The sequence below is a fragment of the Aptenodytes patagonicus genome, chromosome 19 (assembly GCF_965638725.1).
Source record: "Aptenodytes patagonicus chromosome 19, bAptPat1.pri.cur, whole genome shotgun sequence".
Taxonomy (NCBI): domain Eukaryota; kingdom Metazoa; phylum Chordata; class Aves; order Sphenisciformes; family Spheniscidae; genus Aptenodytes; species Aptenodytes patagonicus.
Genome location: NC_134967.1, coordinates 5,321,511 through 5,338,756, shown reverse-complemented (window position 1 = coordinate 5,338,756; position 17,246 = coordinate 5,321,511). Strand labels below are relative to the sequence as shown.

General features: G+C 38.8%; 1 protein-coding gene across 5 annotated transcripts in view; it reads right to left on the bottom strand.

Annotated features, from left to right (window-relative positions):
- Positions 1 to 17,246, bottom strand: part of RERE (arginine-glutamic acid dipeptide repeats) — a 256,830-nt gene that overhangs the window by 99,711 nt on the left and 139,873 nt on the right. For 4 of the 5 annotated variants that reach the window (XM_076356292.1, XM_076356295.1, XM_076356294.1 and 1 more), the window contains exons 7-9: positions 4,965 to 5,013; positions 1,125 to 1,249; positions 142 to 241 (exon numbers count right to left, since the gene is read on the bottom strand). In XM_076356292.1, the coding sequence (XP_076212407.1) occupies positions 142 to 241; positions 1,125 to 1,249; positions 4,965 to 5,013 (274 nt within the window). Of the gene's footprint in view, positions 1 to 141; positions 242 to 1,124; positions 1,250 to 4,964; positions 5,014 to 15,117; positions 15,262 to 17,246 lie in introns of those variants that run through there. The other variant, XM_076356296.1, reaches the window with a different exon arrangement.

Sequence of the window (17,246 nt, the reverse complement as noted above, 5' to 3'; positions counted from 1 at the left end):
GATATCCTAGACTACTATCATACTCGTATTGTGATCCCAAAATCTATTTTACCTGCTAAGTATTTTATGCACTACATGCTTTAAGTAGTCCAGAAATAAGTGGAAAGACTGTTCTTCCATTCAGTAGTTCTATATACTTACTGTATTGAGTGCGTTAAGTGTAGTGTCATCACGGGAGGCTGCAACACAACCATCTTCTGTGGATCCTCCATCACACATGCCTGCAAAAGCTGCCATGCTCCTTTATAGTTTGAGGGGAAAAAAGTTTAAATTCTTCAGCTACTGTTTTATGCACACATCATGCAATACACAAATAGTATATTTACACCTTAAATCACAAATTTCAGGGCCTTGTGACACTGTGGAAACAAGTAAAATGAGGCACGACAAACACTGCCATTTGTTATGCAAACCTGAGTCACCTCAGCATATGGAATAATTAATTCAAAATTAAAATCCAATCTAAGTGGATTTCATCAATTAAAAACCTGCACCGCAGTAGTACCAAAGCCTGATCAGGATTATGGAAGACAACCTCCAGACATGAGGACAGAGTCTCACCAGAGACAGCAAACCTGTTGTTGTAATCTTAGTTTCATTATGTTCGAAAACTGACTTAAATTGCAGATTCCCCCCATCCCTGAATTCTTGCAAACTACAAGTAAGTTACTCATACTCTCAATTATTATGAGGCCCACCAGTGCATCTTATCAAACTACCAGGCATACCAGAAATCTGTATGAAACTGAAATGCAAACTAGAGCTCCTTCAAAAACACGTTTAGTCTCTGAAGGAATTCTCTGCTATCACAGCTATTCCACTCAGAGCAGTTACTCCCCTTGTTACATGGTACATATCCAACGCTCTTTCTGTCATGCTAAACACATACTGCTGGCTTTGCATTTTAAATCCAAAAGCCGCAGCCAGTGGAAAGATTCTGTGTTGGCCCAACATCAAATCAGAGCATTCTTGTCTCGAACTAAACATTTCAGCTTATCCGGTTGACACCATGCTACACCAAAAGAGAATAGAAGAGAGTGACCGTAGCCAACTGCGCATACATGGCAGTCCACATTTCCACTACAGCATTCTAAAGACATTGGTAGTATCTTGGCTGAAGTTACCTTGCTGCCCTAAGGTACATAAGTAAGTCACAGTCATTGACTCCTGGCATCCACACAAGTTCTTCGTGCTGTGTCACTGTGTCACCATCTGGGGAAGGAAACGGCTGCAGATCAGGAAGCTTAGCCTAGGAAAAAAAAAAATACAGAGTTCATACAGACATTACGGTTGTTAACAATGTTAGGAGGATGCACAAGTGTTATCAATAACAAGATTTGTAAATTCTCTGGAATAATATGATCTCATAGATGGAACATATTCAGACAACAGGTGGTGAAGCTATTTGATCCAAGTTTCAGAAGTTTATGAGGAAATTGGGTCATCAAGCCCCAATCTATTCATTTTATCCAGCATTTCTTCTTTTAGAAGGGCAGTTCATTTTCTGACAATTATGCAGGGTTAGCACCACCTCAGTCCACCACCAGTGAAGCCCTTCTGTATATAGGCCAAGTGCAAGCATGTCTGCAGAAACACCACAGCTTTAAAGTAAACCATTTTGTACTGCATATGTAGTCCTCCATTATATATAGAAGTCAAACATTGTTGGACAATTCACCCTCAAAGAGACAGTTTTCATTTGTCAAAAAGATGCTGTTACAACTCCTGCCTGCCAGGCTAAAACATACTCATATAACATACTAATATGAAAGAAGGCAAGAATGTGGCTACCATACGTGTACCATTTTAAAAATCAGCAAAAAACCATACACATTTGACACTAAGTTTAAAACTAAGTCCTCAGTAAATCATTAAAACTCTAAAGAGAAACAAAGAAGTTTCCTGAAAGTGAGATAGCTCAAGTGAAATGAACTCTGCCACTAAATAAGTATCACACTGTATCCAGAGACCCAATTAGCACCTTTAGTCATCTACTGCTATGGGATGAGATAGCTGAGAGCCTCTTCACAAACAGCTTTTAAGCCCTATAATTACCTCCTATACTTACAACGTTAAACATATTTGAGAGGCAACATTTATACATAACCAGTAATTACAAGTCAAAGGTTGAGATGTCTTTCATGTTCTGCTCTTTAATCTGTACTTTATTTTACTTCTTGCCTGGGAAAATGGATGTGTCATTGAACGTCTCTTCAGGACGTTCAGGATAAGCAAGCATCATACCAAGATGAGATTTCTATGAGAGCTATGCATTCTAGCAACCAGGGTGCTTTCACAAAGTAACGTTCATCCTTATGTACCCTAGGAACATGCTTCATTACTAGAGTTACTCCTAAGAGCAACTTCCTTTTGAAGTAGCAACTTCCTCTGGTCATTAATTTGTTAGCCAAAAGTTTTCCTAGGAGAACATTTAGTAGAGACCTACTCTCCTCCTCCTATGCACGTGAATTTTGAGAACAACTGCAGTTCTACAAAACATTTACCTTTACTTGTGTCCCTACTTGCTATTATGATACAAGCAGTTGTCTGAGGTATCGGTGCACTAAGTATCAAAAAAACCCAACAGTCCTCTAGCATCTGTAACACGCACAATTTAAGGAAAATAAAGGCAACAGACGTTCATCAGAAACCACTATTGGGATCTCAGGTTTCTGGATTCTGCTACATATACCTTATTCTCAATAAGGCGGGTGGAGGAGCGTATCCGTTCCCCGAGATAACAAAGCCCAGTGTGTAGATGAGACTATTTTTACACTTTCCACAGAATGAATCAGACTACAGAACAGAAAGCGGCAAGTATCATCTTCAGTCTGACTTCCTACTGCGGCCTACAATCAACCATCCATATATCTTAAGATTATACCTTACACCAATTAACAGGACGAGATTATATCCTCTTAGCAATGACAGTTGTCAGAAACATAGATGCTCAGCAAACGAGTGAAAGAACAATGGAAGTTTGAAATATTAAGCAAGCAAAAAACTAACAGTGTTCCAAATCAGTGGACCTTCTTCCTACTTTTTTTTCCATCCATAAATGCATCTGGTAATTATACCTTACAGCACAGGTGACTAACACCTGCCAAAATATTAGGTGACAATTTGAGATGAAAGTTGCTTTGAAGGTATCATTTACAGTACTCTTATTATGACTAGTGAAAAGATGAATTTTTGGCTTAATTGCCAAGGACTTTTTTCCCCCTAAATGCAAAACATCCTTAAGAATGTTACAGAGGTTCCATAAATGTTTACTTCCACTAGTTATTAAACAAGATTTTAAAAAGAGTCTGAATGAATATTCATCACGTGGATAGTACAAAGTCAATTCCACAGGTAAAGGAGAGCACTCAGTTCCTAGTGACAGATCTGGCCTTATGAACCAGAGTAAGTTGTATGTTAATGCTCTTCAAGAACAGATTATTTTCAATGCTTATGAAGGATTTTCCTTAAATTAGAACTAACATACCAGGAACAAACTAACATCTAGAGTCTTAACCTTATTCTGCTTCCCAGTGTTTGAACACATTCAGCATGCTTTCTCAATTTCTATTTTAACAATTCAAATGACTTAAGGCACTGGTCATAAGAACTTACAGTTCTTACTGCTTCTCACAGTCAAACAAACAATACAACTGAGGTCTCCCTATCTTTAAAAATCAAAACTTCTCCTCTCTACGGCAGCAGAAAGTGACAAGAAAGCCTGCATAAAACACTTCCTGGGAAATACAAGTAAGATAATATAATTATAATATGACTTCTGTAGACTATGGACAAAAGGAGTATTTCAATAATCATCCAGAATTACCATGCCTCCTAGTTAAAAAGAATTTAAACTGTTTTGTATGAAAATTATGCAAGTAGAAGGGTGAGGACCAGCTAACCTCTTGAATGGCAGGGGTAGAATGTGTTGGTGATGTTGGTACATGGCAACACAAGAAGAGGGTATTTAGAAAGAGGTCTATCCCTAACAGCTGCCAAAACTGCTCTAATTATAAATACCAATTTCATTTTTAAGACAACTGTTGAATTACTCGATACACAATGGCCCCCTGACTTTCATGCTGAAGTACCACAGTGGGCCAAATTCATTTAACATACAAAAATAAGAAGAGAAGGTGTGCAGACTTCAAGTGTAAACGCAAGTCAATGAGGAAATGCAAAGCCACAGACATGACACCAGACAGAGCACGCTCAGAGACAAACACAAAAGAGAGCAGGTTTGCAGGGAATTCTGCATTCATGACAGCGACTTTAACAGACATGCTTAAAAGCACTGTATCCTGTGTTAAAAGATGAATACATACGTAAATATATATGTATAGTTCAACACAGCTGCTCTATAGGAAACAAACCTTTTCCAGGTTTAAAGTTCCCCCATCCTTCTAATTTTGTAATGTTGTTCTTGGAAAACTGCTGACTTTTTTTATATCACTTCTATAAGAACTCCATTTTGTTTAAATACATAGATTCACAAAAAGGACTGTTATAGGCAACATACTACCAACTGGACAATTTTACTATGCAAATTAAAATTAAAAGATCTACTTTCAATATAACTGGAAAACACCACCAAATTAATTTTTTATAGTTTATTAAAAACATTGCTTGGTGAAAGCCAGCCGAGAATGCATTCATTTTTAACTCCAGAACGTGCCCCCAATAATAGCTGAGATTTTTCCTTCATTTCCAGTAGTCACTCATATTTCTTCAATCTTATTCTAGAACCAACCCAATAGCACTTCTGCTAGTAAAAATCATTAACATATCAACATCTGACATAGAAAAATCTCATTAACTGAGCTAAGGAATTCTAAAGAACTCATGATGAATCTAAAGAAACTCATTGTATTTGAATGCATACAATTTTAAATAAGTGTCCTCTGAACAGTTCAAGCGGCAAAAGCATGCCCTCTGGATATTAGAATACGAACAAAATCCCTTACCTGATGGCTGGGTCCAACTCTGATTTCACCTTGGGTACTGTTTAGCCTCCTAATATATAAAGAAAAAAACAGTAACGAGAAAGAGTTACAATTAATGAAATTTAGGATCATATTCTGTATTTTTTGTCACTGCATTTCCAATGCAAATGGAAGAGAAGCAAAAATAATACATTATTAAGAAAACAAGAACAGATATACACTCAGGTGCGTTACAGGCCACACTGCAACTGGCAAAAACCAAGAGGGCGATAACCATTCAAGTTACTTTGGATCTCACATGCAAAATTATCTAGCTCTTGTTTTAAGAAGTTAAAATTATTATTGCTGCTATTAATTCAGTCGCTGAAATCGCACTAATTAGCATGACACAGAAGCATGGAAAATCTGAAAAGCAATAAAAACATGCCTTATAACGTTTGTAGAAGTGAATTTAATTCAATTCATCCAAAAAGGGCTTCCCTTCTACTCAATACAGTTGGCCTTCCTATTTTTCCGCTATTTTGAAAATGTATTTATATAAAAAACTTCAAGTTCTAAATGAACTGTCCTCCATGTAGTGAGAATTAAACTCTGAAGGGCTCTGGGCTGCTCACACCATTGGCTGGAGTTACTGAAACATCACATTATATGGTAGAATAAAAACTATTTTTTCATGTTGCAATAGAATCACCCTGGCAACAACAGAAGTTAAAGATATGCCAATATAAACCAGAATAACACATCTGACATGACAGAATTTATTTTTCTTCCTAAATTTTGAACAGACTATACAGAGTAAACAAAACTTTATCACTGAGGAGTGCCCTTTGACCCCTTTTCTTTATTAAATATATTACAATATAAGCAACAAGAAGGCACACAAACAAAAATATTTACTGGAAATACTGATTTCTCAAGGACTACCATTGTGACCATGGGACCTCTCTGCTGTAATCTCACATACCCAGCTCTTGTCAAGAGCCAGCTCACTATAGTCTATAAAGGCACCTGTATTGGTATTTGGGATACTGAATGCAGCTACAGTCTGAAAACTTAAATGACCCTCCAAGACTCTTGTAAAATAGCATTAAAGAACACAACCAAATCCAAGGAAATTCAATATCCTTAAGATCAACATTCTTCTTTTTCTATAAATTGTTCTTATGTAAACAGACATCTTTTATTTATATACCGCAGATTACATTAAAAGGACAACAAAATTCAGAGATGTTATAAGACAAACTTTTGAACTTAACACTTCAATAACGGCAAGACATTTAAGTGAGTCTCAACACACTAGCAAGGAAGAGCACATGTATAAGCCTAAGAGATCACCACCTTTAACCTGTAAACAGCAAACTTGAATTAATCTTGCAATTTGCTGTTACAGGAATAATGACATCATTTTACAAGTAAGCTGACACCCTGCAGGATTTATTCTTCACCCTGCTGTGTTCACGGTGATCATAAGCAATGACGGAGAAAGAGTTTCCTTTAAACTTTAAAAATTAAGATCACAACCGTAAACTGCTAGCCCTGAGCAAAACTAACAATGGATAACCCAAACCATTAAATACCATTTGAAGTCAAAAAGGTCACTGGAGGGTTTTTTTGACATGATCATTTGCATATCTTCACGAACATTTTCACCTCAAAATTTCAAGGTATGTTGCATATGTATATTAAGTTAAACTTCACCTTACTGACCATTCCGAAATGTTATTCAGTGGTGCACAAGTGGGTAAACTACAGCAGTGGATCTGAATGGACCTTATCCAAGACAACATGACAGGAGAACCTGTCAGACAGGAATAAACACAGGTTTTGTAATACTCAATCTTACGTCGTGACGCCTATGCAATGCTACCTTCCTGGTAAGCAGATCCACTCTAAAATAAGTGCCAAAAGTCTCCTGAAAAGAACAAGAACACGTCAAAATGTTTTTCTCAAATGCATGTTTTTGCAAGACGTGATCTGACACTGTTCTACTGTTTTCAGGTTATGCAAGGAAATGACTGAACGAGAAAATCAATTTTATATTTACAACAAAGTTATAAATTAAATACTAGGGTACATTTTTTTTCAGCTACAAGGTGTCAGAATTTTTCCCTGTGAGGAATGAAGGGGAAACCGACAACAGAAAATGACGATGCTCCTCCTTTATTCCCAGAATTCATTTTAAAGCCTTGCACATCTCTACCGGTCAGTGCAAGTCAAATTTAAAACATGTCTATGCAGTTTCTGCCAGCTACAAGACTCCACACCAGCCAAAGGCCACACAAGTAGCTTTTATACTTAAACAGAAAATTAAGCTATTTTCTGTTTAGATAGGAAAAAACACAGCACCTCAAATATCCCCCAACTCCCAATTTCTTCAGTTGCATCACACTGAATATGATAAATTTAAGAATCAAGACTGATTATAGGATGCTGGAGCATCCTGTAAGTAATTGCAAAGATAAAAGCAAAGCTTCGGAGGGGACTTCTGCTCCTAACTATTCATGTGGAGTTAGCTGGGGAAACTCAGCGGGGCTATCCAGCCATGATTCCTCACATGAAAATGAAGTGTCGGGAGAAATATTTCTGTGTGCCTTTTCAGCACTCATCTACCATTTCCTGATTATATTCACACCCTAGGGGTACTCCCTCCCCCTGCCCCAAAAGGTAAGGGCTGGACTGAATCAAGCTGCTGTGCAGGAAGCTCTTTCAGACTGCACTACATCACACTGTTTTTTAAAAGGGCACAAAGCTGACAGCTCTGCAAGGGCACACAATCTGTTAAATAATTTTTACTGTTTCCACGTCCCCAGGAATGGGTTTGCAAATGGAAAGAAAATTCTTGCTATGGAAACTAAAATGCACTGTAGATTTTTAAGCTAAATTATATTGGTGGAGAGCAATTACAATAATAATGGAACGGCACTCTCTGTTTATTCTACGGGAAAGAAAAAAGAGGACCCAACACTGTATATGAAATCTGACACAAAAGAAACTGATGTAACAAAGCAGTATCCATAGCAACAACAACTTAATATTTCAGTCCTCTTCAGCTGCAGTGGATTAAATATAATGACAAGATGTTCCCTTTGAAAAGTAACCTGTTGCCATGACAACGTTGTATTCTGCAAAGTAAACAGGGGCTGGTCAGAAAGGAGATGGAAGCCTGCGACTGAATATCAAAAAGGCAAGAAGCTTCTGTAGCAGAGCAGGGCAAAACAAGCACACTCTAATCCAAGAGAGGCTTGTTCCAAACAGTTTGGAGAGAAGAGAGAGGATGTTCAGTTCAATAAAGCTTTGTCCTTTCAGATCTAAAGCAACGGGGGAGGTTGGAGGTTCAAGGCCAAAAGCAGCACCACTGAGAGAAAACAGTTCAGAGGTGAGGATGAGAAAGGAATAGGAGACAGCACAGGGTGGTGCAGAGCTTTAATTTATCAGCTTTAGAAAGAAGGAAAGAGAGGAAGTAAGGCTGGCAACAACAGTTCCTGAATTATTTCCAATACAGAAACAAATTTAACCCTGTTTATCATCTACCTCCTTATCTATACTGTACACCAGACTCATCCCATTTACGCAAAAGCTGGCACAACTGGTAGCCTTTGTCCATGAAAATAACGCAGCGCTGCAATGCCATTAAGGACTGAAACATGGCAACAAAAGAACTGCCACAAGACAGAGTTTGAGCTGCAGTGGAGTACACCAGATCAGCTTTGAGGATAACTCGGGTTCAGGACTCACAATGCCAACTGCTATTACGGTATTGCCAGCGCCATACAGGATTCAAGGCTGGAAACTCGCAGCAAAACTCTTCCAGAGTTGGAAGGCAATGGCAAAAGGCATTTGCAGATTTCTGCGTAGCACTTCTCTGCACTGTCCTATCTTTGTCCTATCCTTGACATGAATCCAAGTTAGTTCTTTACCCAGGCACATTCAGCGCAGATCTTTGCTAGGAAGCCAGGCTTCTGAAAGAAACTACACATGCTGCATACGTAAGGTGGACCGTCAAGGTCAGGGATCACGTGTACAAGGTGGCATCTTAGAAATTGTGATACTGCTTCTTTCATGTTTTCCTTTTTACTACCAAAGTTCAGCAAGAAACATGCTATGCAGTAATTGCACATTTTTTATACTGACTCACATGCCTGAGACGGGGGTGAAGGAGGTGGTACTACTGCAGTATCACATTGAACCAACTATGTTCTTCATCAGTTCATTTCACCCAGCAACGGACACGGTTTAATTTCGTTCTGCTGTGGTCACCACGCACTCCATGCTCTGCACCACATCCCGCACTTCCACCGGCTTTCTGAAACACCTGCTACTAGCCAGCAACAGCCCGGAAAACATGAAAACCACTTAATGGTAGCATTAAGTTTAAAAAAAACCCAACACCAAAACAAAGCACCACAACCCAAACGTCACATACAGGACAGCATTCTGTGCTACCCCTTTAACCACTCTTGGCATAATCATTCCTGATTTCGTATATTGAGGTGATCTGTAATTAAACTAGAGGCATGCTTCAACAGAAAAGTTTTTAAACCGGCCAAAATCACTCAGCCACAGACTATCTCTGAAACAGTCTTTCAGATTCTCTTCAGAGCTCTCCAAAAAGGGTTTTCAAAACCAGCTTGCTAAAAACCACTGCCTACTGCAACACATGCATATCACTAAGGCAAACTTTACAGTGCCAAAGAAGTTTCAACAATTAAACTAGACGCACTATCAGTCTAAGCAGCTCTCACATCCTGGAATACAGCCTGTAGGAGGGGACAGGGCTCTCAAGTTGAGGCCAGAAGGGGTACCAGAGCAGCGATTACTACGCATTCAGCCATCACAGTGTGAGGACAGATTGTTAGCTAAGGAAGTGTGCAAGAACAGTTGGAAGAGGTCATTATTTTTATATGACGGAAGATTAAAAGAGGAAAGACACAGCTTAAAGCTAGGATATGCAGGGGTTGGGGGGGGTTGGTTTTTTTTGTTTTAATAAGCAATAACAAGCTACAGCACTAAACAATGAACTTTAAGATTTGGGTTTATTTACGAAGCCTGGTAAGAAAATCAATGGCTTAATAAATAAAACCAAAACCAGATTAGATATACATATCATAGGCAGAATAGATTGTAAATTGCAATCATACACTTTAACATTTGATGTAGCCAAACAGTCACTATTATTGGCAAGATAATCAGTTACATAAATTGAAAGCATGATACACTAAGGCAATTCCTAGACATTTGTGATTTCTGTAAAATTAATATAAATCTGAAGTAGTCAGGAAAGAGAAAGTCTCAAGAAAAGGTTTTTAATAAAAATCCTTTTATGCAAATGGTCCAATACCCAAGATGAAAAAAATGCTCTTCAGAGGCAGTTCTAAAAACATCTGGCAAGGATCATTTTGTTCCATCTCTGGAGGGACAAAACCAGAGAGAACAAAATTCCTCCACTCCAACTTCGGCTGGTTAAAAAGTAGTTTATCAGGGCCTGAAAGGGACTGGCATTACATTCAAGAGATCCATTTGGTAGGACATTCTGTTTCATTTTATTCTGTGCATCCATAAAACCAAATTCAGAACCTCCCTTGCCATGCTCCTCCCTCATCCGATGCTACGCAGGCTCTGTCTGCAAAGCCTTAACTATTTAAAAAAAAAAAAGCTTTACATACATTTGCTCCTCTGCAGCACTAATGAAGTCAAAAGATTTCATCACAGTGATGCAAAATAGACTGCCCACAAACACAGTAAGCCTCTGTCATACACCACAGCTCTATTCTTACTTTCTCCAAGCATCTGCTTATGGTCACTGTTGGGGGGCAGGATACTGAGCCAAACGGTCTTCCTGGGTCAAACTGAGGATCCATTCTTAGGCATGTTATGTTCTTTCATTACACAGTTCAAAATACAAAAGGGACAATCAGGTTCAGGCCATTCAACCTTTAACCAAAAAAACCCCATAACTACCACAAACCTGTGAGTTAGGTGCCTAAGAATAACAGAACTGGCTTCTCTACCCCCCCCCCCCCAAACAAACAAACAGCACGTCTTGCTTAAAGACAATGAGTTAGTCACATTGTTTTGTTTTCATTATATGGGGACCTCTATCAATTTACAGATTAAACAATGGCTTGTTAGCTTTTTCCAATAATTATTTTCTACATAAAAAAAATTTACTTCAAGTTTCCCAATTTCATGTGTCCAGCTTGCACTTGGTGCCTTAAACTTTTTTTTAAGCAACATTTTAAAATCCCTTTTCTAGACAAAGTATATTAATGCTCAGAAAATATTATTGCTAATGGTAAGCCTCTAGTAAGTTTAAGTTTTGTTTAAAACCTGTTGTAACAGTGTGCTATAATAAAAAAAATGCATGAGCAATTTTGTGTTCCAAGTAAAAAAAAAACAAACCCGTATTTTAGGCAAATGAACTTATACAGGAACGTTTCTAGTGATTTCTCAATCTAAAGCAGGAATGAATAAACATGTACTAACGTTTGTATCTTCAGTACAAGCTCAAACCTGCTGACTGATTGCAGAGTCAGAACTTTAAGGAAGTGGAGGACTCGGTGTTCTGCACCCTTGCTGCTGTTTGGAGAAGGAAGTAGTTGCAGAAGTTTGAGTCAGACAGGGTAAGCTTTTTCAGGATAACGTTAATTTTCATCAGGTTTATGTATGAGAAAAAACACTATACAGTCCTTAGAAGTATTGTCCCCTCCTCAAAAGGTAGGATGGAAGTGATTGTAATACAGCCATTCTGAGACACACGTTACTGCAAGGAAACAAGCATCCTTTCCACATAGGAACTACCTGTGTGGGTAATATCTTGCTTGTAGATTTCATTGATCACCTCTCTAGTATTTGTTTTCCAATTTTTGTTTACCTTCAAATAAGGAAGACACCATTTTGATCACAACTTCAAAAAAATGAATTAGTGGAAACCTTTGCATGATACAAAGTTTTTTATCTGGTCTACCTGTGATTTTAATAGAACCAGAATATTACTTATTTACAAGCAACATTTACACTGATAAGTAAACATGTAAATGGATTCAACATGGAATTATGTTGCTTTAAGTGTTTATCCTGTATAGTTTCTAAAATGGCCAGGCGGTACCTTTGCACTTCCCAGAGCAAATATTCACTATTAAAACAGACTATATACGACATCAGCACCATTTCTTTATCACAATCACAGTTTATATGCAGGTCAGTGGAACCGGGCAGCAACCTAGCAGTTAATTTTTTCCATAAAGCTTCATCAAGGTTAGATGCAATGATCTATCACTCAGTCTTTCAGCTTGCTTGACAAGACAAATCTGCAGCTTCCTTGAACAGTAGATACATGGAGAAGCAACAGCACGTGTTAAAGGTGATAAGCATGAAGAATGCAAAGCATAAAATAAGCTTGAAGATTCCCCCTAGTTCCACCATACACCTGGAAATACAAAGCTCTAATTAAAGCAAGTTACAGCCCAAAGAATCAGAAAGAAGGGGGAAGAGGTAATCTTACTGATTTAAGTCTTGAAAAAAGCTAAAACGAAGCCAGAACAAGGGGAAGTAAGACTATCAAGGACACTATTTCTTCATCCACAGGACAAAATACAAGTACTTCCCATAATATATTTGTAACTTCAAACAGTTGTTTGGAGTGGAACTGTAACTCACCAGACCACCTATCAACAGTCTCTGAACTGGAGAGAATCTTCTGGCCATCCAGCCAGTTTAAAACTTCACCATTAGTAGTAACTGCATAGGAACACACCATAATCTGATCAAGGAGAGAGGGTCTTTTCGGTGCACTAAATATCTTGTCAGTACCACAGATAACTTACAGACAGCCCTGCTTCTGCTACTACCAAGGGTTTTTTTGGTTTGTTTTTTGTGGGTGGGTGGGTGTTTGTGGGTTTGTTTGGGGTTTTTTGTTTGTTTTATTTTATGAGGAAGGGAGAGATTGGTTTTCTATTTGTGTTGTTACTTTTCTTAAACCAAAGCGTAACAGTCTCGTACACCTATGCACAAACCTAATGAAGCGCTTTCATTATAAACTGGCTGACCAACCCCACAACTGGCAATACAGGTGAAAGACATTTGTGTTGAAGCACGTGGAAAGGAAAAATTGAGACCTCAAAAATGCTGAAGGTCTGCCGTGAGAGCAGTACTGCCACAGCCAAGAAAAATATCTATACTTTTGCTAGGAGCAGGAACCATCTGATTCTACACAAGCATAGCACGGACACCAGAGGCATCCTTCAAGGGAGCGTTCTGGCAGCCAATACAACCAACATGACATCCACAAGATCTCATGTGCAAGTGATTAAGTGAAGAATGCCTTATTTGGCATATTATTCCAGCAGTATTTGTTTTGCCAAATGTAATACTTTTGTTTGACAATCAGATTTTGTTTTGTTGCAGCCTAGACTTGTTTCCATTTTTTTCCACCTGTGCTATTGTAAGTCAACCTTATAGTTTTTAAAAATAAGCATGACCAAATTTTCATTTTAAGTTTAGAAGTGACATATTTTTCAAATATTTTTTAAATGCATGCACAAATCATCACTGAAAAACAGCACAAAGCAGACTGCTTCATACCCTCCCCATCCCTTAATTCTTTTCTCCTTGTACGTCAACATTTAAAACAAATGCTAAGCACACAAAGTATCACATCCCTGTATTCCTGCAGAGCAGTCTCATATTCCTGTACATATTCAAGTAGCTCCTTTATTAGGAATAAGAATGTTTCTAAAGCCTAGGCCTACGGAGACAACCCTTTCAACTATGAGGTGATTCAGCCAGACTGAAGTTCAAGGGAATTGTACTCTATAATCATTAGCACAACCTTGCTTCAGCCGATGGCAAAAATGACCAGCGACCCACACTACATAACTGTTCTTGATTTTTATGCTCTATAGGTAAAAAAGGAAATGGAACAGGGAATGACACTCCAGATAGCATACAGATACAGACATGGCACTAACATGGGCAAAACTGCTTAGTCTTATTCATCATTCATTCCTCAGCTTCTGACAAGAGAAGGAAGGTAGCCCCAGTAATGCACACTACGTAAGTGAATGACTGCGTGCAAGGCTAAAAGTCAACCTTCTGCTGTAAAGTTCCAGAGATGTCACTATGAGCAGCACAAACCATCCTGTCACCTTCAAACTCAATACGCTCCAGCTACTCACAAACAAGTTAACCCGATGGAAATATTTTCCCTCAGCAATAGACCCCATGGTGCAGAGATGAGTTCTGCAAGCCAATGGGCTAGGCAGAGGGCCACAGCAGAACAGCACCCAGTTTTGCACAAGTTCAGACACTATCGTGAATGAGAACACACTGCAGAATCAAGTTTACTCCCATTCAACACACCCAAGTCCTCTCAAACCCATTTACATTTAGCAGTGACAAGTTACTGATGGCTGTCCCACAAGGACCTCAAAGCCAGTTGCAACCACACTATCATGACACAAAACTGTAGAGCCCAAGTCCTCTATTTTATTCAGATCAGTCTAAAAATTTAAGTGCTTTGCTAGCCCGATAAAACCGATGTGGGTATTGCTCACACAGCTGCCATGTGACAAGCTTCTCAATGCGTAAGACAATATTGCTGCATTTTTAGATGCGTGTTATTCGCATGTGACTGACAAGCAACAGAACCATGCCGGCTACTTTCTTTTTTTCCCCCTTAATACTTGAGGAAGTATCAGCAGGATCACTGCCCCTCAATCAAACCGAGAACCACCCATCCTCAGAGCAACCAATGGCTGCTGATCTACGACCCTCCCCGTAACATTATCTAAACAGTCTGCTGCAGGCCCAAACATTTCCTAATAGCCACTTCAGTAACACTGCATCCTGCGGAGTGCCTCTGCAGCTCCCTACAGACCTGCCATAAGGTTGGCATGCAGGCAGCGCAACTGAAATTAAAACTGCACCACGAGGGGAAAAAAAAAAAAAAAATAAGCCCACGCAGCTTCAACGTTTTGCTACATGCACCCCTTAGGCAGCAGATTCCCTGCTCAGTGCCCTCATGCACCATACAAACAGCTGCACAGCAAAGCTGATGTGATTACAAGGTTCTGAGGAACATGCAATAGTAATGAAATGATTTCATAAACATTTCAGAAGTCACAAATAACAGCAAAAATCATCATTCTTTAGGGGAGGCCAGAGTGATGTAGCCTACCTGCAGGGGCTGAATGGATCATCCATGACTATGACAGGCTGTTGTGGGTTTAGATGTATTCCTGAACCCTCTACTTAACAGCTAAAACTCTGCCTTTTCCACTCTACCAACTCAAAATGGAGGCACATGCAGTCTGAGAGACCTCAGAGAGCTTTCACTGAGCTTGTGCTATGACCTAAGCCTGCACGCAGAACGCAGAAACTTCGCCCTCGGACTGACAGGACTGAGCATGTGCTGTGACCCTCCCTCATCCACACACTGTCTTACAACGCAATCAATCTCAACCCTGCTGTTTCCGTAAATAAAGCACACTGAACAGACTCTGCAGCTTCTGCATACCAAGCTAGTGTGCAGGGAAGTGGGGCCTTAGCTAGGGGATCTGATACAGCCAACGCTTGAGAGCAGAGCAATTCAAAGTCTGGATATCTGCGTTCCAGCACTTCTTATATCTTCTCCAAGTGAAATACACGTCGATTTAAAAAAAAAAAAAAAAGGCTCATAAAAGCTTTTTTTTTTCGTGGTTTGTGATTAGCTTTTTAAAAAGTTACGTTGATTAAAAGGCTTAGAGGTTTTCACAGATGCAAATGACAGAAGCGTCACATTTTAATATACAATCCATTTGTTAGGAAACGAAGCAGCAAGCTGATTCACATAATACTTCTATTCTACCTGTCAATAATGCAATATAGGAGAACATTTAAAGAATATGAATTCTCAGCAACAATGCCATTGCCATTTACAAGCACATGTGAACCCAAGGTGAACCCAAGAGGAGCCAGACCTGACTCACTGTTTGAACCTCCTTCATCATCCTTGATTTTTGGCGTTCCTGTTTATTAATGTAATTTTCAAAAAAACTCTTAGCTACCAATTATTACCCATGAAGGGAATATCCCTTCCCACTACAGCATAACATGCTTTAATTAGTATACCTGCCTCCAGTTTAGAGCACCTGAGATGCCTGAATTTACTGCGAGGCTAGAGAAGGATAAAAAAGTTTCTCAAATTTTGAGTTTTAAAGACAGAAACAGATGAAGCAAAACAGATCAGACCACAGAACAATCCCAAATTTTCTCTCTTACAATAATCCAGTGAGAAAATTTTATTACAACGTAGGTGGATACACCTTTCTTGTTGCCTGTATTATGTTACCTCCCACCCCCTTCTTGGGAACCTTCACCAACATAGCCTGGCTTCTTCAAGGCACCTGCAATAATAATTCAAACATTCAGTAACTTGAACATTTCAGCTACCATGGCTCTGCTGAAACTATCTGATGCTACCAAGCTCATTCAGGAGCCATTCCCTAAGATACAGATAGAGGGGCTTGGCTCACACTTGTAGAAAAAATTAAAAAATAAAAATTTAAAAATGAACACAACCAACCATGATAAAAGTTCCTGGGTTTTTTAAAAATACTAAGCTATACTACACTGTGTTTAAAACTTCCAGAAACACAATAACTTTTTATAAACTGCTTTAAAAAAAAAAAAAAAGAGACCAACCCACCATAACATTCTATCAGCTCACTTCTGTTATAAAAATATTACAGGAGGCAACACATGCAGAACAAGACTGTCTTTTTTCCCAGACTACAGACTAGAAAAAGATAACTACTCCAGATATTTTGCACAGTCTTTACCAGCTGACCAATTTAAATAAGAACACTTACAAGGCCAAACGTATCCAGTCTTCATTTCAACTACAGCTGAAATGCATTTCCGGATTTTTTGTTGCTGTTGTTCTGGATTGGGTTTTTTCCCCTCAAGTTCACAACGTGAACTTGAGAAAAAGTTCTCAGCTTTTATGCTACCCTCCAGTTCAGAGATAAATTGAGATATGGGCACATAGAAATAATGTAGTCCAAATTATATTAATAAGTGTGATATCAGCTAGAAAGAACAACCCAAGGAAGTTATACATCCACTTGTCTAAATACAGTTTTTGAGAGGGTTTTTTTGGTCTGCTTGTTTAAAAGGAATCAACTGCGAGGCACTTCAATGCATGACAATACCTAGTGACATGAAGTGAGGGTGCTCAGCATCTTCCATAATTCCTTCCCAGGAATATTAGACAAGAGTGAGACAAAACTTCGCTGTAATTTAGTAAGACATACAGAAGCCATCTGT